The 25233-nt window shown below is 43.7% G+C and overlaps 3 protein-coding genes across 3 annotated transcripts; 2 read left to right on the top strand and 1 right to left on the bottom strand.

The window, feature by feature from the left end:
* Nucleotides 1-8759: 8759 nt before the first annotated feature.
* On the top strand, nucleotides 8760-9956 carry LOC148818333 (hemoglobin subunit epsilon-like). Its single transcript, XM_088936568.1, has 3 exons — nucleotides 8760-9027; nucleotides 9398-9620; nucleotides 9828-9956. The coding sequence occupies exons 1-3, from the start codon at nucleotides 8936-8938 to the stop codon at nucleotides 9954-9956; spliced, it is 444 nt and encodes a 147-aa protein (XP_088792694.1). The 5' UTR covers nucleotides 8760-8935.
* Nucleotides 9957-15485: 5529 nt separating this feature from the next.
* Nucleotides 15486-17392, top strand: LOC148818332 (hemoglobin subunit epsilon-like). The gene is made up of 3 exons (XM_088936899.1): nucleotides 15486-15637; nucleotides 16208-16430; nucleotides 17202-17392. Exons 1-3 carry the CDS (start codon nucleotides 15546-15548, stop codon nucleotides 17328-17330), a joined length of 444 nt encoding a protein of 147 aa, XP_088793025.1. The 5' UTR covers nucleotides 15486-15545; the 3' UTR covers nucleotides 17331-17392.
* Nucleotides 17393-18407: 1015 nt separating this feature from the next.
* LOC148818331 (cytoglobin-1-like) lies at nucleotides 18408-24741 on the bottom strand. The gene is made up of 3 exons (XM_088937002.1): nucleotides 24388-24741; nucleotides 22675-22906; nucleotides 18408-21387 (listed from the first exon to the last, which is right to left on the bottom strand). The coding sequence occupies exons 1-3, from the start codon at nucleotides 24483-24485 to the stop codon at nucleotides 21244-21246; spliced, it is 474 nt and encodes a 157-aa protein (XP_088793128.1). The 5' UTR covers nucleotides 24486-24741; the 3' UTR covers nucleotides 18408-21243.
* Nucleotides 24742-25233: the final 492 nt, after the last annotated feature.

The following is a 25233-nucleotide window of genomic DNA, read 5'->3' as shown; positions in this document are numbered from 1 at the left end:
AGCCAGACCCTTCAGCACAGGTCAGCCAGGCAGTGTCCCTCTGGGATCAGCAAGGTCACACCACCCTTTTCTAAAGCCTTGGTGTCATCAATTACACAGTGAAATTACATGACTGCAGGAAAGAGTTCTGGGAGATTTTTTTGGGGGGGAAAAAAAGTGCTTTCGGTGCCAGAAGGTTTTCAAGGATCAGGCTCTGCAACTTTATTAATTCAATAGCTTAATGATTTATCATGTATGTGACAAATAAGATGATAATTGATCATGCAGAGCAAGAGCAGAGCAAATAAAACGGCTGTCGAGTTACTTTTTGCAATAACAATGTTAAGGTAATGTCAATAATTATGTTGTAATGTAATACTGTCAATCGAAATATAGTTTCAATAACAGATTAAACACTATCAGGTACATCATTTGTCCGTGTTATTCAGAGACTGAATATTCCGAACTCTGTTAACACGGATATTGCGGGAAAGGGCTCAATTTTCTTTCGTCTGTGTCACAGATTTTACAGCCTGAGGCTGAGGACTTGCCTTATTCTAAGATATTACAGCTGAAATGATATTTCTGGACTTAATTTCTGCATGACGTCACCATATCAGAGGTCTTTTTCTCTTGCGCCTCGAATTATTTGGCGAGGCTCAGATGGGCGGCCTTATCAATATCAATGAATGTACAATAATGATTGAAATGCAGGCATGCCTCATTTAATCGGGTGTTAGAGTAACCAGCCGGTTGTAGCGGTGAGGCAGCGGGCTCAATCCTGCTCGTGACACCCCAGAAAGGTGGCGGATCTCGGTGACCAAGGTCAGACGCCGCTGTAGGACACGAAGTGTGTCACAGAACAAGAAAGAAAAATCTCCAAATGTTTCTTTCTTTCTGAGGACAAAGGGGCAGCTAGATTACGTTTGTCATTTCAAGTTCCCAGCCCTCAGTCCCCCCCTCACAAAGCCGGCGAATACGACCCCCCTGTGAGAGACCTGAGCTCGGGAGAAACGGGACCACGCCGTGCTGAGAGGTTATTAAAGGGGCTCAGCGTGGTATAATATTAAATACCTTAGTGAAACTGCTTTTAAACTTGCTTTGTATTGCATTGAAAACACATAACAAGCAAGTAAACATGGTTTTCATATGGAGATTGTATATAGAGATTTTTTTATTTATATATACTGCAACCCAAATGGTATAAGATGGCAGCCACAAAACAAACCTCCCGAATAAGAGCGCTACCATGCTGCTCGCTTGTGCCAGCGTCTTTGGAGAAGGGACCTGTATCGCCCTCTTGTGTCTGTTATTTCTAGTGTCGGCGATGTCGCCAGGTTGTGCGGTGTTCCGCTGTGTTGTTCAAATCTCCAGCATCACAGATGTCAGGGCGATTAATACGAACCTCTGAAAATACTATCAATTATAGCGTCGCTTACCTACTGATACAGAATATCAGACAGCGCAGCTTTCTAACCTACATCATATGGGCGCCGGGGGATCTGCGTAAGTCTGACGATTAGCTATACAGAGCTGTTGTTTTCTGTACGACGTGACTTTATCTTTATTACCTGAAAATACGTCAAATCAAGTTCTGCTGCAAATGATGCATATTGAAACATTTAGTAACTTACTCTAAACCAGAGGGGCTTTAGTTAATGGCGTCTTTTCGATGTGATAGTTTTTTTTAGAGAGATTTTATATAAACGCCTGAAGATGGCTCCACAGGCGAAACGTTGGGTAAAGGGAATAAACCTTTACTCGTTCCTACTTGAAGCAGCTACCTACTTGAACTTAAAGAATGTCTAAAACGGTCAAAGCTTAATTTCTTTAGGATAATTGTACCACCTAGTGGTAGAATCAGCAAACTACATCCGCCCCACCGTTGAAATTCTACATACTGAATGCTAATTAGTGCTCTCGGCAATGAGAACTTAAAGTTCTCGGCAATGTTTTCTTAAAAGATAAAACTTGAACTCGTATTTTTAATGTCTTGTGTTGTATAATTTGTTTCCGTTTGAAAAAAAAAACTAGATGCACAGTCATTACGTCACATTACTTACACGGAAAACAAACCACCCGAGCAGAGTCAACGTTTTTTAGCTGCCGGCGTCTCTGTTCGGGTTTTAGAGTTAGTATATGCTGCCACCCGGTGGCTAATGTTCCTCGATACCAGTTTCTAGAGCACGTTATTATTAAATCCACTATTAGAGACAAATATTACCTCAGAGATCTGGGGAGAGCAGGGAAGGAGGAAGCAGAAAATAGAGGACAGAGGACTGAGTCTCGAAAAACCCAGAGATGTTGATAAATCAAGTTTAACTGAAAAATTGTATTTTTCATGCTTTGAAAACAATTCAAAATGTTATGTGAGCTAGTCATAATAATTCCTCACACTTATATAGTGCTTTTCTGGACACTCCACTCAAAGCGCTTTACAGGTCATGGGGATCCTCTCCACCACCAGCACCAGTGCGCAGCCCCACCTGGATGATGAGACAGCAGTCACAGTGCGCCAGTCCGCTCCCCACACACCAGTTCAGCTCAGTTTATTGTCAGATGCACAAGTGCAATGAAAGACGTATTTGCATGTGTGCTCCAATACAAAGAATACAAAGACATGTGCCTTTATGCTCCTATAACGCTGAGCAGAGGGAAGGGGGGGGGAAAGGGAGAAACCAGGATGACTGGTGTCCTTAGCAATACTTCCAGCCTTCCTGAGACAGCGGGTTGTAAAAATGTCTGAAATCAGCTCTCAGTGGGGAGGAGAGCAGAGTGATGGAGCCGGTTCAGAGATGGGGTTATTAGGAGGCCATAACTGGTAAAGGCCAGGGATAAATTTGTCCAGGACGCCAGGGTTACACCCCTACTCTTCTCGAGAAACGGCCTGGGATTTTTATTGACCACAGAGAGTCAGGACCTCGGTTTTACATCTCATCCAAAGGACGGCGCCTTTTACAGTATAGTGTCCCCATATAGGACCCACACAGACTGCAGGGTGAGCGCCCCCTACTGTTCCCACTAACACCACATCCAGCAGAAACCTCAGCTCATCCAGGTACTTGTCAGGCTCACACCTGCAGAGCTTCAGTGGGCTGCCAGCTGGGAGCTGGAGGGCGATATGGCTGCTGATATAATGGATCAGAACAAATGTAATTATTGTTATGTAACTGTTGGCTTTTTTTAAACCTTTATCTAGACGTGTGCATATACAGTATACTGTTTTGGGTATATATACTATCGCAAAGTTTTCCTTTTTGTGATTCCCTGTATTCGTTTGTGAAAAGAAATGAAGTTCTTAAAAATGAACATTGAGTTTCTAGAGCTTTATTCATTAGGAAACCGATGCACCACTGAACGTGAAAAACAAAAGCAGGGCAGTTTATTCATTTCTTAGTTTCAATGTCTGTGACAGCCTTAGCCGTTCTCACGTCACATGACTTGCAAGCACCGAAATCCCCAGGCACAGTGAGTTTTTGCGCTGTCATATAAGAATAAATGTCTGGTGCCTGCAGTGTCCACCATGTCCTCCACTCTGAGGCCTGTTGTGGGGGGGGGGGGGTTCAATGATGGCAGCAGTGTTCCTACTACTTTCTCCTTCAGGGGAAACCAGGTTGCTGCTGTCGGTGTTGTTGGTGAACCACTAGGTGGCGCTCTTATCCCACAACCAACCCAGAAGTTCCAACCCCGGGTCCCAGTGAGGTGATCCTGGGGCTCCTGAGGTGTTCACGTAGGGCGAGATATTATTAAACAGAGCTCCTACCGACTCGGGCTTTAAAGGTCCAGGTGAAAGAGCTGCCATTGCTCCTTGACTTAACAAAACCTAGACTGTTAGACTGATAGAAAAAGCTTTCTCGTTACTTTAAGACCTCTTCAGCCTGCAGCTCCCTCGCTGCTGAAAGACACCGGTCTGTAACGTTCCTTAATGCGATGCAAGGCCCCCTGTTCTTTACTGCTTATTTCGAGAGCGCCGTTGCACTGCACGTCGTCGGGTTCTGCTGCCTTTCCCCGTTTGAATTACTTGTGTTTAAATCACACATTACTTGTGCTTCTTTGGACTGGTTTCGACCCACTCTCACAGGCCGGGCCCGCTGCGTTTCTAAAGAACAGTTCGTCCCATCTCGCCGACTGGACAGCTGCAGTACCGCAGGCGTCCAATAAGGGTCTTATTTACTGGCAGCCCGCTGAAACATTAACACCGAACAGGTGTGGCAGTTCGCTTTTCAGGTCAAGTCTTCTGACAGTTTCAGGTCGACGACAAATTCCACGTGTACGAAACGTTGTTCTGCACGCCGCCAGACTGTATAATATTAAGAATTTGACTTTTTTTTGCAAATAAATGGTTGCAATACTCAACTAGGATATGTGAACTACATCTCGGATAAAAATGATCTACTGCTCCAGTGGTGCGGTTTTAATAAGCAATTGCGTTGTATGTGAGCTCGGCTCCTCTATTAGACGCCTGGGTGTAAATTCGAGCTCAGGGTTGTATTTTCTGCTCTTGTATAATGTTTCCCCCCCCCCCCAGCATGGGATTGTTGCGTCCTTCCCAGTTAAAAATACAGACACTGCAGAAACATTCACCGTGGGTCAGCGGGCATCCGAAAACCAAACTCCAGCTGGTTCAAACCTCCCCAGCTCCAGTCTGCTGGAAGTCTAGGATTGCAGGGAACAGTGTAATTCAAAGTTTTGCATTGATTAGCACCTGTTGTCTCTCCGGCCTTTTGCAGATGTCTCGCTCCTAAATACATTTCTGCTGTTTGCAACATTTCTGGGTAACTTCTGGTAACGTGTCTTAACGCACACGAGGCGCAGTGTAAAAAAGTTAAAGTGTAAAAGTAAAACTGGCTACCCGTTTTCCGGAAACATAGAAAGGGAAAGGAACATTTTCTCAAGAAGTTTTTTAAACAATGATGCACAATGCCGAACAAGCCTGTGTTGAATTTCTCGTGCAGTTCGTCACGGACACTGACGAGCCGACCGCCAGCGTGGAAGAGCCGAGGAAGAACAGCGGCGTGTCTACCATCAAATAAAACACATCAATTAAACTCAAACTATTAAACCACCATCATACTGTCGATATTTGTCTAGAAGTCGAATTATTTCTGAAATTATAGTTGTCTTTTTCTCGAGTCGTGGCACTGAACACAGGGAATTCAGGTCTGAAGCGTCACTTCACGCCCCAGAGACGCTGACTTCGGGACCTGTCATTCAGACACAGTGAGGGGGAAGTGGTGTGGACAGCCCTCCCCGACTTCTGCGAAAGGACCCGAAAAAACCCCGATGTTTCGAAAGCACGATCAATACGACATTTAAAAAAAAGGAAGTTTCCACAAGGGATGTTCTTAACTGGCGCAAAAGTGGGGCTCAATGCGATCTTAATCACAGAGCGAATTAGTATTTAAATTATAATTTATTCATTTTCGACAACAGCCCCTACATATTTGTGCTCTGCAACAGCAGCAATATAATTTCCGTGAAAATACGCACGCGCTAAATCCTTTTCTATTGCTATGACCGTCGCAGCTTTATTAATTTATTTTTAATTTAGCGCCTTTCTAAGCTCCGCTCTGGAAATCTGGAAAGACTCAGTAGAACTGCGCAGTATCTAGATTTTACCATGGAGCAACTCAAGTAATAGTTTACAGGCACAATAAACAGGACTGGGTTTAATATTAATTTTGCTCGTAAAAGATTCATTCGTGTTTTGTGTATTGTGAACTATTTGAAAGAAATTTGCAATCCATAACAAATTATTTATTTGTAGAGCTTTTGATAATTACAAGAGGCTGAGCGTCGCAAAAAGCGATCAGTCTACAAATAAAGCTAACCTCGGACTTTCTAGATGGTTAGAATTTAAAACTGTTGTCGCATCAGATTTGAAAGGGTCCGACTAAGGACACTGTACAGAAAATAATTCAATGCAACACCTTCCAAATCTCCAAATTTCCGGACAATAAACATAATTTGGAAGACAGGATAAAAAAAAATCATTATCTGGATAATTTGCGGACGCTCTCCGTGAATTATTCTTCACAATTTCGGCATTGAGACGCGTTTGCTGCTATTACTAAAGGGCATTTATAATATTGCTTTAATTCTTCCGACATTATTGATTCGTACGGCTAAGTTTGGGTTGATGCAGTGTTTCTCATATCGCGCCGGCACTCTGTGAGCTCTCCAAGCCTTGCAGTCTCGATATTGTTATCTGGCATGTAACTCAAAAGCTACTATCTAACGCTTTCACCTTGAAACGGGCAGAGACCCGCTGCTGCAAGAAAACAGCCCATCAGATTAAAGCGATCGAGCTGTTCAATAAGATCCATTAAGAAATGTTCAAATATTCCTGGATTCATACACCCTAACCCTACAGCTTCCGTTCTGAAATTTGAAACCTACGCTTTTTGAGTAATAACAGGTGATGTCGATGTGGTATGCTTAAATCATTTCAAGTCTCACTTCTAGTCCCTGATGAACTTTTTTGTAATCATTCTAAAATAAAAAGAGAAATTTGCAGTGCTTCATTGTGATACACGTGCGGATGTCATGTAATTTACCCTCACCATTGATGCATCTGAGTTTTTTTTTGTATTTCAGTTGAGTAATACAGATGGAAATGATCGATCGTTTTCATGCGCTTTTAAAATCGAGTAAAACGGCGTTATTTGGTGGTCGTTCTGTAAAAGATACTGCTGCTGGCGTTTTGTGTGCTTTGCCAAATAGGAATAGGCGAAAATATTCTGAAGTGTCCATTCTTATTGTTTTCTGTTAAACAAGTCTATTAACACGCCGACAAATAACACCCAGTCGCTAAATAAGCATACACCAAAGAATGAAAACAATAATAGTTTATATTTATAGAGCGCCTTTCAGACATCAAAATATTGCTGAAAGTGCTTTACAGAGCGCGCATATAATAACAATAAAAATATAAGAGGACACATAAAAGATAATGACAACAATAATAATAGCAATAGGAAATACAAAAAAAAAGAGTAATAACAGGGAATCAAAGTAAAAATTCTAATGACGCAAAATAAAAAGGTAAATGTGATTAAAAGGAATACAATATCAATATAAAATATAATCTTATTTTTTTCCTTTTTATTTTATATTGATATTGTACATATTTGTCGAATCGCTTAATTATAATCTTATATTTTCCTTTTTAATGACAAAACAAGCAATTCGACAAATATTATCTAAACGCTCAATTTAAAAAGTGTGCTTCACAACTTTTTTTTTTTTGTTGCGTTTTAGGTTAAGTTATTTTAGGACATATTGCAGGTCTAGACATAATTTTTGACAGTATATTGCAGGTCCGGGCAATGCCAGTCTGGGAGAGCCGTAGCCCAGCAGAGTCACAGCTCAATACTTCACACACGCGTTTGGACCATTTCATTAAGACGCGAATCTCCCAATATGATCCCCGAGAGGGAAGATTTACTACATGTTACATTGACGTCCTCACACCACCTACTGAGTGGTCGATAGAAAATTATTCTGGGTGCTTAAAAATTGATGGTTTAACGGCGAGCTTAGTTTGGCACGGTTTCACTTTGTCAAAATGCTCTGGCACGCTACATGCTTTTTCCCCCTATAAAGAGATACTAAAAACATTAAAGACGGATGCAAACAGTAATATTCCAAACTAGAATATCTACAAAAGACAAAAAAATATTGTTTCCCGATCTAATTAATAGCTGTGCGAGTTCATGTGCTTACAAAACCTATATTTCAGAGATCTCGGCGCTGTGTTTATTGCCTCGTTATGTGAAGTGTCTAAATACTATATAACAGTAAGAATCGCCCTTGAAACACTGATATTCTTCAACAAGCACAGCAGTCGAGGAATAGCCTGTAATCGGACGATGATCTTTAAGGAATTTGTGGACTTGAGTTCTAAAAGCTACGCAGATAATAAAATATATATTTTCTATTTTTACCACAGCAATATTTCTAAAGATTTACAACGATCACCTGCCTGGACACATTTCAAATAAATATTTCAATTGACATGCCTCTTCTGAATTAAATAGGAATATCGAGAGTGGTCAATATTGACAAGATGTACTTTCTGTAAATGTTTAGAAGACGCTGTCAAACTTTACATTAAATCTGCCGCACCTAGCCTGGGTCCAGAGCTTGTGTCTTTATTGTTTCAAAATGAACTAATTTTACAGGAATGGAAGTTCGGTGTCAAATTAAGACATTCTGAGCCTGGTTTCACAATAGCAATAAGGTTTTAAGGTTGTTGTAGATTAACATTTGCAGGTAGTATTGAGTGATTTGTAGCAAGTGATTATCACTATTCTATTTCGGTAACGGACAGATGCTAACACTTAGTCGGTATTTGTAGAGCGAACGTTTTCATTGATCTGTGGAAAACGATTTAACACTGTTAGTCTCGCAACCTGTCCTTCAAGAGATTCAGTGAACCCACAGATAGGGAAACGTTAAATAATGCTTACAGGAAATATCAATATAGTTTATTGCAAGGTGTAGTCCAAGTAGCCAGAGGTCTTGCTCCGTAACATCAATCATCCTGGAAATATTTAACAGAGAGCCATCATTAAAAAGCAGATCACACTCCAATCCACAGTTTTAATCATGTGTTTGGTTTTTATGCGATATAAAACGGCATCGCTCTTGTTTCATTAGCGCAGGTATCCCTGTCGCAGACCCGCTGCGGCTAATGACGTGTTTCGCTTTGTTACAATGCACCAGGATGGCAAGATAACGCGCGGATGAAGTTTATCACTTGGTCAGTCGTTTGGAGAGCCACGGCCCAGAAGTGGACCAATTACCAGCTGGTCGGCCGCAGCTGGAGGTGGAGTCCTGCGGTCACTTTGTCCTTATAAGCCGCGCGGGTGCCGGCGGTGGACATCGCAGTCGAAGCCTCCAGCGCCTCAAGTAGCCCCCCAGCGATCTCAAAACACTCTCCATAGCCTCCACCATGGTGCACTGGACAGCAGAGGAACGTCAGGCCATCGCCTCCGTCTGGGAGAAAATCAGCCTGGAATCAGTCGGCAGCCAGGCTATCGCAAGGTATGCTACACTGTGCCTTCATTTCACGCTTTCCAAAATACATCCCTGTGCTAGCAACACGCGTTGCGCTACGGATACTGAATATCGCTCGTCTCTCATGGTGATTCAGAGCCTCGGTCTAAACGTTAGAATTGTTGTGCTTGGTTTCACAACAGCAAGGGTGTTCCGCTCTAAATCGAGTTTGTTTGAAAATTTTACTCAGTTCTACGCAAATGCTATCGTACAGGGCCCTAAATGCATTTGGTTCACGTCTTCCCGTTAATCTATGTGTACCGTAGTCAAGCGAATAAGAATCGGTCTTCTGTGTCTCAGGACACTGGGAAACCTCCTTGTTTCTACTCAGTCGTGTTCACGCGCTTTGCTTCTGCAGGCTCCTGATCGTGTACCCCTGGACCCAGCGGTACTTCAGCTCTTTCGGAAACCTGTCCAGCGCCGCCGCTATCCTGGGCAACCCCAAGGTCAAGCATCACGGCAAGACCGTGCTGACCGCGCTGGGCCAGGCCGTGAAGAACATGGACAACATCAAGGCCACCTTCTCCAAACTGAGCGAGCTGCACTCCGAGAAGCTGCACGTGGACCCCGGCAACTTCCGGGTGGGTGACCCTCAATAGCTATCAATGCTCAATTCTTAAATAAGGGAGATATTTATTAATTGAAATATCGTAACTTTTAAGGTTTTTAGAAATAGACCGCATCCAGCTCGCAAAGTGATCCTGATGAGGATAAATGTGTTAACAGGCGCAGAGCGCGCTGGCCCAGGCGGTGAAATGACTGTCTCTTTCTTTTCCCTCGATGCACAGATGCTGGGAGAGACTCTGATCATTGTCCTGGCCGCGGAGCTCGGCGCTGAATTCACCCCCACGGTGCAGGCTGCGTGGCAGAAGCTGCTGTCTGTGGTCAACTCCGCCCTGAGCCGCCAGTACTACTGACCCGCCCCTGGACTGACCGCCCCGGCTCTCCAGCTCGCCGAGCTGCTGCCCGCTACTCACAGCCTCAGAGCAACGACGTGCATACACAGTTATTCGTAAATACAATCCCACACTACTGTGTTTCAGCGATGGAGAGAGCGTGTGTCAGAACTTGGAGTTTTCAACTATTGTAATAATAAACATTTACCGTTTCAACCTAAGCTTTGTTGTCTTTCATCTTTTACATGGTCAAATTAAACAATTAAGGGCTTCTAATTTAAATACTTTTAAACGCGGGGAAAAAAACATTCTTAAATGTTTCACTACTGCGATTGAAAATTTTAACAGAATAATTTATATCGCAGCCCTCGACTTGTTATAAGAGCGGTCCACCGACACATGGTTCTCGAGTCGTGCCTACTTGGTCATTAAAAACAGCCCAGGACGTTGCTCTATAGAGTTGGGGTGTGAGCCCCGAAGCCCCTAAAGCTCACTCAGGACTCGGTGCTTGCACAGCCAGGACCTCTTAAACTTCCCCTTTAATCCAACCTCTTTCTCCCTCCCGCATGTAAACTGCTGTGCAGAATGGCTCTGTGTCTCCCAGGTGGGGCTGCAGCTCATGGGTGAATGAAGTGGACCCCCAGTTAGATTTATGGTGCTTTGAGATTTTTTTTTTTAGAATGAAAAAGCGCTATTAATATACAAATTCATTAAAAGCAAGAGACAGTCACTAGCAACAGAGCAGATTGTCCTAAATTCCAATGTTATGTCCAGGGATCTACAGCGGAATTCTGTAGCGCCTGGGTATACTGATTGAACACTACACAGTCGAGAATTTATCAATACACTTGTTTAGCTCAGTTTCAGAGCACCTTATAATCATCTTCTGTCCCAAGGCAACCTTGTAAGAAAAGCCATTCCCTGCTTTGATTGCCAATCGATCCGAATAGCGATACTTGTGAATAGCCTAACCAATGCTGTCTGAAGCAAGAAGTACTGAAATCCAATCCCAGAATTCCCACACCTGCCAGAATCACAACACCTCCCACTCCTACTGGGAGAGGGCGGAGGGAACTCAGCTGAACTGGCAGCCTAGTACGTGATCCCCTGTCCCAGCCTGAGGAGCCGTGAGCCTGTCTCTCAATAGCGCCCCATATGTTTGCATGTAACTGTTTTATGATGTGTCTGTATTGTAAATGTCTGTAGATTTTTATTCATGTTAATTGTATGTGTTTTGCTTTGGCAACACTGTACTCATCGGCCATGCCAACAAAGCGTCTTGAATTGAATTGAGTGGAGGTGCCGCGCTCTTGGTACACAATGCAAACACAGCTATTTTAACAGTCGAACAGGAAACATTATGCCGGATCAGCACATCCGCCGGAGCCACCTTAAGAAATAAAAGCTCCAACGAGCCCCATGACCAAGGCGGACGAGCTCTGCTCGGTAGAGCTCGGTCTCCTTGTCCCTTTAAACTAAGCTGTGGGTCTTTTCTAGAGCCCCACTATTTGCTCATTATAAAACAAGACGAGCTGCTGGTCACTCCACTTCTCATCCCCCTGATTAATTCCTCGAACCCCGTTTACAGGTGGCGCCGGTCCCTCATCGCTGAGCTCCTTCAGAACTTCGGAGCTGCGGCTGACCAGCCGAGGCGTGTGCGTGTGCGTGTGGGCTGTGGGCTGTGGGCTGTGGGCTGTGGGTCATGCCTGCGTTTCCACAGAGCTTTACCGCTGAATGATGTGCTGTATTTGCTCTACGACGATCGCAGCTCTACTTACTTGTAAAATGCGGTAAATAATTATAAAAACGTCATATGCTGGGATGAGAATCGCCAATTTTGGCTGCATTCGGATCTAAAAGGCAACCTGGGCTTTTAAGGCAGGGATGGTGTTGTGAAATGTGTCCTACTGATTTGAAAGTATCATAGTTCGATTCTGGAAAATTATTACAATTATTACAGTTTCTGGTCTGTAAACTACATTTAAAATATGCTGTGGAGTGGTATCAAATTCTGAATTTCGTACAATAGGCTGCAGAGTGTTGATATATATATCAAATATAGAACAATACAAGATGCAGCACTTTTAACTTTAAGCCAGAAAGAAAGTGTTAGAATTAAAATTTAAAATTAAATTGTTTTTAAATTCCTTAACATAACGCCGACGTTTGACAATGCATTCGTGAAATGCTCACACAAATGGGTAAATTATAAGGCACTCATTAAGACCCGAAACATTTTCAAGGATCTCACTTGATACACAGCATGAAATATGCGTATTTTACTAAATTTCTCATTATTGTTTTAAATAATACTATATCTATATTCTATATTTTGAGCATCGAAACTGGAATATTGAAAGTGCTATTCATTAACTATATATCAGCATCCTGGGATAGTTTTAGATGACACGTCCTGAAAAAATAAATGTTTTATTCAATAAAATGAGTTTTATAAAGCAGCTTTTTCCCCCTGAAAACCACAGTGTCAGGTTCCAAAACTACGTTTCCTTGTACTTAATACCACAGCCTGGAAATGTATATTCCAGGATTTGATCCTATTGATGCATTTTATACCGCTTTATATTATGAAGTGCTTCCTGGAAAATATTAAAACAGGATTATAAACAGGAAATTAAAAATAAATAAAATATTTTAAAATTATTTAAAGGACGATGCATCCGTGATTCTACATAAGTACTTTAAGAAAAGATCTTAAAAGTTGAAAGAAGAATTTTAAAAATAATTTGATCATCATTTTCTCTCCGTTTCTCTGTGTGAAGGTTTTTCTTTTTTAGCGTTTTTTTTTACCGAAGAAACTTTTGCAAGTAAAATAAGCGCAGAATTTTCGCATTTTCTTTTTCTTTTGTTAACGATTGCACTTTTTTAGAATCGGCCAGCAGAGATAGGAGTAAATAGAGAGATACATAAACTTATTCAAGTCTACATTAGTTTGGTTATTACGATCAAAAAGTTAACAGAAATATGACTAAATTTCAGAAAGTAACATAATATTTTAATGATTAACGTTAAAGGGGTTAACGACTATTTGCTTATGCACGTTTCAGAGTAAATGCGACACAATATCAATTCTCTGTTCGGACGCTGCTGGCTCTGTAATAAGCTGTTTTATTGTCTTGGCTTCTGTTCTAGTTAGTGAGGGTTTTTGTTCTACACTTTGTGTCTTGCTCTGCTGTTTTTAGTGTCCACGACATTTCACATTTCATCAACGAATGTACATTTCGAATTGCATTTATTGATCTATATAGACACAATTAAAAGCTAAAAATAGGGAGGAGGTACGAGAATTTTCATTTTTTTAATAACGCTTCGCGGCAAAATTAATATGTGCTGGTTATTAGACATACAATTGGCACCCCTACTTTCTCGTCGGATGTTCCTACGTCATTGCTTCATTCAATAACGTATTCATTAAATTAGTCAATTAGACTGATTCAAAGCATGAATAAAAATTAGAACGCACAATAATGGCTCAGACAAGGACTGTCTTTCATAATGAGCAGGTAAGAAACCTTTCAGTCGGAATGAAATGAAAGTATTATAATGCTGCTAATAATAACAACAATATCAAAACGAGTTTTAATTGCAACAGACGTTTCTGGACGCAGTTGCTCAACGAGCGGTCGAAGCGGGGTTGCATGCACTGTGTGACAACTACTACCTTGTTCAAGACATTATAAATATGGGTATACCTGTATATACACAAACTGACATTTTAAAGTTACTTTTCTCTACGTGATGTATATTAAACAACGGGGGGGTAATCAAGGCTGAAATATTTGTATAATTTGCTCAATTACACGGTTATATGGGAATTTTGGACCTGAGGAAAAAATAACAACTTCGGTTCAATAAGTTTCCGTATTTTTTTTATAATCAGGCCTGCACTCTTTCAGGGCAGAATTTGGATCATGCCGCCGCAGGGGCTGTATCTGTCCAGACGTCCTCGCCCACGGACGCGTGTTATCAGAGCGAGCCTGGCTCACTTATCTGTCCCGCAGGACGCGGGAGGCCCTGTGTCTCTCGCCCCGTATCAGACCGCACCTGCTCGGCCGAGGACATCCACCCCAACAACTGAATCCCGCTTTCTTTCGACTCAAAATTAAACTCAGACGCAAAATAAAACATTTTCACTATTGCACGGAACACCGCAAGCGGGTCTTTTATACGCTGGTTTAAAAACATTCACCTTATTTAGAAGAAGAGAAAACCCTATGAAAAAAACTAAAACTAACACACTAAAACAAGACTTGTCAAGTGTCTTTTCAAGACACTATTTACAATGTGAATTTAAGTGTTTTCCTAATCCTCTGCTTAGAAATCCGCCGTCTGCAAAGGACCACACTTTAAAATACTCGTTGAGCGAAACGGTAGAGTGGATCAAGAAAGCCACCCGTTCCCTTGTGTTGGGTTACTCAGTGATACAGTTCTGATGCGGCTGATTGAATTAATCCTAGTAAATAAACAAGTAATTAAAGAGTAAACGGCCCCCGAGGTTGAAATCCATTTCCGAACATAAAACTGAATAATTCAATACATTTCCCCGTTAAACACATCGGAAGCCGATTCTTTGATTTGATGGTCGGAGCATTTCGTGGTTTTCACGCCTGGAGAGATGGATGACTTCAGTGCACAAGGAAACGCCCAAAGGAGCACGATTTCCTTTCTGAAAGCTGGCATCGCTCCAATTAAAAAAAGGGAGTGAATACAAAACATTGATTTTTTAAAGATTGTATCCCCCTTCGGGCACAAATACTACACCAGCGCAGATAAAAAAAAACCTCTGTCGAGTATAAAAGTATGTGGAAAACATAGGATTAGTGCTCCATATCTATTATTATTATTATTATTATTATTATTATTATTATTATTGTTGTTGTTGTTGTTGTTGTTATACTAACAATAATAATACTGCTACAACTAATAATAATAATAATAATAATAATATGCAGTAGTAGTATCACAATAAATATAACAATAGTACAAATTATTATTAAATGTATACGAATTCTACAAACCTCTAGAATTCTTTAATACTTATAGACAGGCAGAAGCATAGGGAAGGCAAAATAACTGCACACCATGAGCGGTGAGTATCGACGTTTTCCAGCAGATGTATTGGTTCTTGTTTTGGCATTAAGACACGGGAGGACACTTCACCCCACGCTCGCGAGTGGATAGCGCTGTGTATGCAACACGCGTGCTGCGTCAGGTGCAGCGTGGGTCGGGTCTTTGGCTGCCCAGAAGCCGCAGCTTCCTGATGCCGACGTGTGCCGCCGTGTACTGGATCAATAACGGGCGAGTGTTAGCCGCAGCATTAATTCATGTCTGCGGGTTTGGAAACTCTGAGAAACACGCCGCCGGTTTGAGAGGAGGGCGGTGTGGAGCCATTATCACCGCGTCATGATCTCTGTCTCTCTCCTCTGGGCCTCCGAGCGCGAACGCCCCCCTGCCAGCCGGTTGGCTGCCCGGGAAGGGGGGAGTTCTCTCCCCCGGACTTAAAAACCCCGCCGAGTGGCACTGAACACCGAACTGCTCGCACAGCTCGACTCAGCCACCCAACTACCCGCCAACGCTCCGAAACCCGTCAGAATGGTGCACTGGTCAGACGAAGAGCGCAAAGCCATCACCTCCATCTGGGGCAAGGTGGACGTGGAGACCGCCGGCCACCAGGCTCTGGCCAGGTACTGTGCGATCCCTCCTCGAGCTGCACGGGGCACCGGCGTCTCGTGCTCTGACGAAGATCATCACCGGATAAATAATTCCTCTTGCTTTAGCAAGTCGGTGAAATAATAATAATAATAATAATTATTATTATTATTATTATTGTTATTATTATTATTATAATAATAACAATAATTGCTTACACTTATATAGCGCTTTTCTGGACACTCCACTCAAAGCGCTTTAGACGTAATGGGGACTCTCCTCCACCACCACTAATGTGCAGCCATAGTGCGCCGTCTGCTTTACAAATGTAAAGGCGTAGTATAAGTGCGTTTGAAAATCAACGAGGTAATCAACAACTTGCATTGACTGTTACGTTGTTTTGTTTTTAATTGAGACGCTTAAGGAAATGTCCTACTTATTAACCTTTAAGTCTTATAAATCGTATAAATCTAGGTCTACGCGTTTACTAGACGTGATTGACGACTTCAAAGCAGCGACCCTCCCTTTAGGGAGCTGGAATAGGGTGTGGTTGCAGCCGTGCCTCAGTACAGACGTTGGGATTGTGTCTCTCGTTGCTTCTGCAGGCTCCTGATCGTGTACCCCTGGACCCAGCGGTACTTCAGCTCTTTCGGAAACCTGTCCAGCGCCGCCGCTATCCTGGGCAACCCCAAGGTCAAGCATCACGGCAAGACCGTGCTGACCGCGCTGGGCGACGCCGTGAAGAACATGGACAACATCAAGGCCACCTTCTCCAAACTGAGCGAGCTGCACTCCGAGAAGCTGCACGTGGACCCCGAGAACTTCCGGGTACGTGCTGCAAACGCCTCTGGCTTCTTTATTCCGCGTGCTGTATGTTTCCTTCGCCCGCGCTGCAGCCAGTGTCCGCCAGAGGCACATAGCCCGAGAAATGCACAACATGTGTATATAGGAACAAGTAATAGGTTTGTTCCATCCTGAAAAAAGAAGAAAGAAAACACGTTTCGGCTGTGGAGCCTTCTTCAGGCGTGAAGGCTCCACAGCCGTACGTTGTGTTCTCTTCTTTTTTTCAGCAGGGAATAAACCTATTACTCTTTCCTTTGCAGCCTACGCAAACTGACGCAGCTGCCCACCTGCACTACTTCAACATATATATATATAAACTGAGAAACAGCCATGCCATCTGCTAAGCAGATAGAAAAGAACACTTTGGGAGACTAAAGTAAAAACAAGCTTTCTTTTGGGGGACTTTTCCTAACTACTAATTTGACACCGAAACCCCGCTATTGCTAAGACAATAGCAATGAAAAGATCAGCTACAGGGGTTTCGGGACGGGCAGCGATCCTGGTCTGAATATGGGGCAGAGCAGCGGCACCAGATCGCACGCCGGGGCCACCCGCCCGGTACCTTTCAACCGCCTCACACCGAGAGACGCGCTGCGAAGAGCCGGGCCTGGCGGCCGCTGTGCTGCGGTCCGCTCCGCCTGAGGAGACACGCAGGCCTCGCTAAGCGTGCCGAGCCATTGTCGCGCCTTCCTACGGCGAGAACGGGCCCTCAGCAGTCGGCTCACCTGCGCGCTCTCCCGTGTTCTTGTCTTCCAGCTTCTGGGCGAGACCCTGGTGATCGTCCTGGCCGGGCAGTTCGGCGCCGAGTTCACGCCGGCCGTGCAGGCGGCCTGGCAGAAGCTGCTGGCCGTGTCCATCTCCGCCCTCAGCATGCAGTACCACTGAGCGCGCGCCCCCGCGCGCCCGGCTTGATCCAGCCGCCATGAAATAAAGTGCTTTATTATTCAGCACGCTCTCTCCCGAGTCATTTTTTTGTTCTCTAAAGTGGATTCATGGGGACCGTTTGAAAGATCCGCTCTTATTCGAAGTCCATTGCTTGCTGTTCCCACCCCGCCCGTCCAATTAAGAAGCGTCTTACGGGGTTTCTCAAGTCAGGTGATCAGCTTCTGAAATCAGTCCATTCGTGGACAACAGCGTCAGCTCATTTTTGTTCATGCACTGTAAACACACGTCTGCGACAGGGAACAGGCTAGCCAGTCATGTTGTTGAAGATGATACCCTGGTTTCTTTCAAGGAGCAGCAGGATGAGATCCCTGGATCAATTAACCACTAAGTACCAAACAGCCCAGATCAGCTTAATGGCTCCTCTGGTTCGTAACCATTCATAAGTGTTTTTAGGGCAGCGAATTAAAATCCAGCTTGTTACTTATTGCCCTGACTTGTAAGTAAACCTCAAACATATTGCTGCAGTGTTAAGAACAGACGTGTTCAAACATCAAACCTGGCAGCAAGGGTGATCATCAGGCTGAGGGAATATGGATTAAAATGTAACCTTCAGGTGTCTGAACACATACAGCAATGCTGCACACACTGGGTAATGTGCTGTATAGAGGAACTGGCTACATCGTGGTGGGGTTACCGGTTCTGCTCCTGGAGAGACCCAATCCAGGTACTGTTACAGGCCACTCTGGGGCGCCCCGGCTTTAAAGAGTAAATCAGTTCACCGTGTAGTCTGTTTCCTTCAGACAACTCCTGTCTTCGAGATCTGTAGGCTCCTCTTACTTGGGTTTCAAAAGATCCCTGAAATAATCTCTGCAGCAGAGGATGGTTTCATCAAGTCTCTCTAAAGCTGATTTATGGGTTTCTAACTAGCAGCACAAGCGTAAAAAACAGTAACAAACATTATGCTAAAAACAGGTGGCTCAAAATGCACCATACTGTATAGCAAAAGTGACTTTTTTTTTCCGGTGAAAAAATGTAATTAAGGCAATTAATCACCCAACACTTTTGGAGAAGCAGAGCTTAAAATAACTGTTCTGTTTACTTCAACATTAATAAGCTTAATTGGTCCACAGGTTACAAAAAGCAGAGTGCATTAGTCCTCTCACTTCCTCACAGAGGGTGGAATGAAGGAGTGACTTCAGGAGTGTTTGAATATGCTGCGTTCTGTCCAGTTTATTAACCAGCGTGAGGATGGATTGTGTTGGTTAGGCAGTGCGTGAGTCAGTTGAACTGCCAAGAGAAGCGTGTGAAAGCACTCTTCCAGCTCATCTGCTAGCACAATGAAATGGGCAGCCTGGGGCACGTTTTAATGTGATGTGATAAAAGATATTCACTGGAGTCTGACTTAGAACTATAAGCGTGTCTTTGAAAAATATGTTTCACCCCCTGGGACAAAGTATCATCAAGAACAGAGCCAAAGGCACACTATACATTGTTGGGAGACTTCAAACCTTACAAGTATATAAAAATAAATGCTTGATTTTTCCTTTTTAGATTTTCTAACATCCCAGTGACACTACAGGTTAATTACATTCAGATTTACGTGCACATTCGGGGTTTTTATTACAGGTCTACTCATATTACAGCTGTGTCAAAGCAAAGGAAAACATTGGGATATATAGTTAGAAGTGTAGCATTCAAATCAAAAGATGCTACATTAAAAATTAAAGTTGCCCAGCGTGCAAGGAAAACTTTATTTGGAATACTGCATACCTGCTTTTTCACCAAGCTACAAAAACCATAGATCAACAGCAACTACTGTAGATATGTCCCCAGACTCAAATGAGTGTCGTAGAGTGACAGGCTAGAAGAACTGAGTCTTTTTAAGACTACAGATTGACTGGCTTAAAGACATAAATAACGCTCTAAATCAACCCTGTGGACTTTTATGGAATCAACAGGTGAAGAGAACCAGAGAACAATAGTGGAAAGTAGGGGAAAGAGAACCGAAGGAACTTATTTACAAAGCCTGATGTGGGAGTCTGGAACCAGCTGCCCCACCACGCTTTCGAAAGGTACTTATGGTAAAAGGACAGATAAAAGAACCTAATGACCACCACTGTTAATCGCATGGATTCCATGGATCCATTTGAATAAGAACGTCAAGATCTAACCAAAACTCCAGAGGCAGGAGGGTAAGAAGACACTGACGTGCAATACGACATTCGTCCAGAAGATGACACTAGGATCTAGGTACTCCCAAAACTGACAGGGGTACCTTAAGTACTGCACGCTACATCTATCCTTCTAACCTGGGATCAGATTTCAAGATTTAATTGGCATTATTTGTATTGCATTTGCATGGATTGTATTCTATCAACATAGATTTGTGTTAATGTTGCATGTATCTTTTGCAACAAAGGAGTGATGAGCAGTACAAGAGATGCGGGTAGATCATGTGGTTTGGAGTCCACTTCCTCTGTTTTTGCTGATTTTTATCAATACTGATGGTATGGCCGCGCCGTTAAGGCTGTACTTGAATCTAAGCAGTAAAGCGCTCACACACATGAAGAGGCTGGGGGTGGAGACAGGATACTGGGCCGAAGGACACGACAAAATGTAAAAATCAAAATTCCAATTGTGAAAAGATATGGAAGAAAAAATACAAGCAATCCCATTTCATTCTGATGACAGTTTTCAAGCAGCTTTGCCAAGTTCAGTGTTAACTCGTCAACGACAAGTTATCTGCACATGTAATAAATGGAGGTTTCTTAACTGAGGTTCAGGAGGGATAACAATGACATATCAATCTCACACAGCTACATCTAATCACCACCATAACAGAAGTTAACTCGGTCGCATTCGTCTAGTGAGCCCCTCTAAGAACCCATCTCCACCTGGCAGCTGCCCCTTGGGCCAGTCAGTCTGAAGGGGGTTCGCGTCTGCCCCCCATTGACCGAGCCAAACCCGTCTCACCAAATATTCCAAACCTTCACCAAGCGCTCCGGTCATGGGTGTCGTTGTCCCTCAGTGAAATAATCTACTTATAAGAAAGTGATGGGACTTCATTTTATCCACCCTAGGATTTAAAAAACACAGCATCTTTGACCATGGGAGTATATAAAAAGGCCGTGTCCTTTATTGCGGTATTGAACGGAGAATGCCTGCCTATATTCCATTCTTTTAAAGGGGTCTGTCCCATGTGAGGACTGTTTTATTATAGGGCATGATCCTGTATAAGGGAACCCAATCCTGGTCCTGGACAATCGCGGTCCTTCGGGATCTACCAGTCTCTCCAGTCAGCTGCTAAAGACTATCAGCGTATCCGGTCTCAGACTGGGCAATCTGGTCTCATTAGGGCAATCGTGATTCCAATAGGAAACTCCTGAAATAGCCCAGTCGATTACGATAACAAGTTTCACTTTTCTACTATCTTCCATAGAGAAGCGCTGTGGCCTTGAAAAGCCCTAAATGGGGGGCACACACCAGGACAGCCCCTTTATTACGGGAGTTTTGACACGTCCTGGCTTTGCTATTGCCACAGCTGCCCAAACAGTTTGTTTGCAGCAGTCAGCCAATAGCATCAGTGTCTTGCAATGCGTGTTGTGTGGTACTGACAGCGCCCAGCGCATCTTGGGTGCACTTGTGAGCTCGGGCTGTGACGTCAGGCTCTGAGCGGGGGAAACTATTTCAGGAATCGCCCATTAGAAAACCGGAAGACTGGGTGGTATAGGACCCTGTGGATCTCCAGGACCAGGGCAGGGATAGACCTTATCCAAGACACGGGAGCAAATTCACATCTGCAGATGCTTTGAGCGGTACATGTGTCCTGCAAGCCTCAGAGTATTGAAGTAGAAATTCTTAAAAGACGCTGCGCAGGTGCAGGTCCCGCAATCCTCTTGAGCATGAGGGACATTCACGGCTCCTTGCGACTCGTGTAGACCGACTGCAGGAAGCTGTACAGCAGCTGAAAGACTTTACTCCACGATTCACAGGCAGCATCAGTGAAGGCAGGGCCCAGGGCCTCCCCGTAGACCTTAATGATCACGTCAAACAGCAACTGTCAAAAAAAATCAAACAGGAGCAATTCGTCAGTATTCCTGAGCCAAAAACAGCAGTGGGACACTGCACACAGAGAATGTTAAAACCAGTCAATTGCATCATTACAAAAGGACAGTCACGAATTTTATTCAGATAGGACGTATTTACATGGTCCTTCTCAGCCATTAGGTTGCCCTGTTTTTCAATATAATTACCAAGCAGACCCGTGCTTTCTGTTTCCCTTTGCAGCAAAGAGCTGTTGCTCACCATGAAACAAAGCAAATGTTAAATGTTGTTTTGTACCACGGTATTGTACTGTTGCTGTATTGCATTACTGTCATATATACATATATGTTTCGAGCTCTTGATGTGCAACACAAATCCCCTCAGGGGCAAGAAAGGTTAATTCAATTCAAGCAATGAGCTGTACATTCAGGGGTGTACAAAAGTTCAAGAGGATCCACAGCACATGAAGTGAGTTTTACAAGTTACAAAACACTTGAGGTCTTTGTATTGCCTTAAAGCTGAAGTTCAGAAATGTGAAACCAGATTTCAGCTGCTTATTAAAGGCTGTAAAGTGCTCTGTGTTTTTCAGAGCAAGCCTGCAACTTCTTTGCGTCAATATTTGTCTAGTTCAAAGATCTGCAGGCTTTTGTTCTTTGACCCCTGAAATACCTCCTTCTGCAGTATAGAATTACTCATAAATACCACATCCTGTCATGCGGGATTTAACCTATCAAGGGAAATAACTTAGGTAGGCATTCTCAGACATTTTATGAATTCCAAAGTGCAGATGAAAAACACATTAGTGTTTTCTGTGTGGAAGTGGTAATTTCTTTAATGAGCATGCTATTCAGCATTCAGACCTACCTGGCTTGTATGCACTGACTTCACAGTTTTAAAAGACAAAGACAAACCACACTTACTGTCAACAACAGATGCCACTTTCCTGCTGTAGAAATGAACCCTTTCATCCATTTTATCTGCCTTTTTGGGATTAACAAAAATCACGGCTAAACTGGGCACTCTATTTAGCGACTTCTTCAGTTTTAGTTTATTTCATTATAGAGGCTTGCTTTAATTTAACAGGCAACTCTGTGGTGGCTGAAGCACTAAAGATAATAAAGCACACCTAGCCTTTTTTGCTCTGCATCTACCGGATTGTGAAATCTGTGTTTTTTAAGATGTGCCTCAGAATGCATAAGTACACCAGTACTACACATCCTCTCTGTGCAGGTGCTAGCTTGTCTGTGTTCCAGCTCAAACAGCGAGCAGAAGGGCAGCTCAGACTTGGGAGGGGGAATACCTTGAAGTTCTGGATGTGTATCTTGTGCACGTCTCTGTGCCTCTCAGCCAGCGCGGTGAGAATCTCTTTCACAGCAGCCCAGTCATCCAGGTTGTCTATGACTTGGTTGAGGGTATTCATGACCCTCTTCCCGTGCAGTTTAATGCTTGGGTTTGTCTGCATCTGCTCAGGAGTGTCCAGATTCTTGAACCTTTTGAAGTACTTCTTGGTCTCGGGGTGATCAGTGAACAGCCTGATGATGACAAGAACAACGTTTCTTTAAACACAGCGCCCTCTTTTTACAGCCGCTGACCTCATTTGTCATCGCCATCAAAGAAAATAAACATGCATAAAATGATTGCCATATCACCTCCCCCCCCCCTTATTGGACCACAAACAGCGGCCAAACAGAGACTATATAGTGCCCCCTGGTGTGTCTACCTGTTTGAGACTTCTTGTGCTGTTTGCTCAGACTAACTAACCCATAATTTGCAAAGAAACAAGTAAAGGTTTATTCCTGCTGAAAAGAGAAGAAAGGAAACACAACGTTTCAGCTGTGGAGCCTTCTTCAGGTGTGACTCTTTTCAGCACGGAATAAACCTTTACTCGTTCCTTTGCAGAATTCACATGCTGACGCAGGTACCTACTTGAACTAACCCAAAGTTTTGCAGGTAACCCCAGGTGTACCGCCACACAGATTGGCATGGGAACATGTCAGTCACAGTCCCAGGCACATCAGAGTTCTGTATATACAAGAGAGATGACTGTGCCTAATAATGGCTTGTGCTTGTTGACATTTAGACAACAACCCCAAAGGCAAATGCCATTTTCGGATATAAACAAAACCAACTGGATTTTGCCCCCCCAGGGTCTAGAGTTGAATAACACAGCAGAGTTTGTATGGAGGAACCTGCATCAGTTTATGTTCAGTATTGACTGTTTTGGTCTCGGACATACTATCTGCAATGACAGGTGTTTCTGTCTGTGCTGACACAACACAGTCAGACATCTAATCGAAGGGCTTAAGCAATGGGCTTCAGATACTCTTTGAACCCAAAGGGTAACTATGGTATAAACACAACAGTAAGACCGAGGCCGGAGGAAATTCCACTCATCAGCATATACAGCACAGTATAGTACAAGCTGAGTTTATTGCTACTTTAGCTGAGCCATAGAGTTCACACGCCACGATATTTTAAGATTATACTCGCACATACCATATCCCTGCAGTCAATAACACGAGGCACACGAGGATCCCCTGGTCTATGACAGCGCTCCGTCGTTTCGCAAGGATCACAAGCACTTGTGATTTTTTTCCGAGCGAGTCAGCGAGGCAAGCCGTACCTCACAGGTCGAGAACTCTTCCTCTCGCCCTGTACCGCGCTCTCGCTCACTCACACTCATCAGCCGAGCCGAGTTCAAACTGCGGGTCATTCTTTTCGAAGGGTGCACAGGCAAACCGAAGCCATCAAGTCAATTCTAGCTCCGCTTGATTCACAGAAATCAAAATGCCCAGAAGCACGGGGGTACAGGCGTTGGTAGGCGCTATAAACGACTGATCCCAAGCTGGAACGTAATCCCAAGGTCACGTTCTTATTGCTGAACCGATCAAGTCTAGCAGCCAAGCCACAGCCACGTTGTCTGTAACTTCAAGAAGACAGCTCGAGTAAAGAAAGAATAGCCAAACACACTTTTTTTTTAAGAAAAAAAAAATACCGATCTGAAATTGAATACCTTATTACGACCACCGCGCCGTTGCCCTCGGGATCCTTGTACACCATTCCCCAGACGTGCCTGATGTTGCTCTTGTCCTCTGCTGTTAGGGTCACCATAGCTGATGCAAATAAAAAAACCCGCCAGCTAGTATTAGAAGTAACAGCTCTAAGCCTCTCGGTTTAAGCCCGGCAGTCGGAATGACCCCAGAACGCGGTTCCATCGGATTTAATAGGAGATCCGCGCAGCTCTGTGCCAACCTGAGCTCCTGAAATGGCCCCTCCTATAACGGGAGGGGTCTTTGTCTCTTCACATTCTGTACACGTTCTTCCCCGGGGACGCGTTGCCACAAGTTGATGTCGTCAGATGTGAACTGAATTGAACGAGTTTACAAAGGCATACTTAAATTGATGGAAGCCGTGTCACGTTGCAGTAGGACGGCGGAAACAAAAAAAGCTTGGCAAAAAAAATGTACTCCCTACCTTGCGGTAACCCGACTGCACAGAATTACTGCGCGGTTTTCAAGAAGGGTGGAAGGCAGGGACGCGCAGCTAAGATCTCTTCTTGTTTTCGCTGTCTTCACGCCGAATTCGCTGATGTACATCGTGACCCATTTACCAGTTTCCTCGCTAAAGCTTTGTTTTCCTGACTTACTAGTGAGAACCTGAATAGCGACTTATCCAAACACGCTTCAAGGCTGGAAAGCTTCTGCTGGTGTCATGTCAGTGAAAAAAATCCTCAATCTGAGTGGGTCCTAATGCCCCAGTACAGCGATGGGGACACTTTAATGCAGTAAAGGTGTCGATCTCGACACTCTGGTCTTCAAACAGTAGGGGTGTAACCCCGGTGTCCTGGCCAAATTTCCCC

Source organism: Atractosteus spatula, chromosome 18, assembly GCF_055471065.1.
Source record: "Atractosteus spatula isolate fAtrSpa1 chromosome 18, fAtrSpa1.hap1, whole genome shotgun sequence".
Lineage (NCBI taxonomy): Eukaryota > Metazoa > Chordata > Actinopteri > Semionotiformes > Lepisosteidae > Atractosteus > Atractosteus spatula.
The sequence above is the reverse complement of the archived record's forward strand: the minus strand, read 5'-3'. Positions and strand labels throughout refer to the sequence as shown.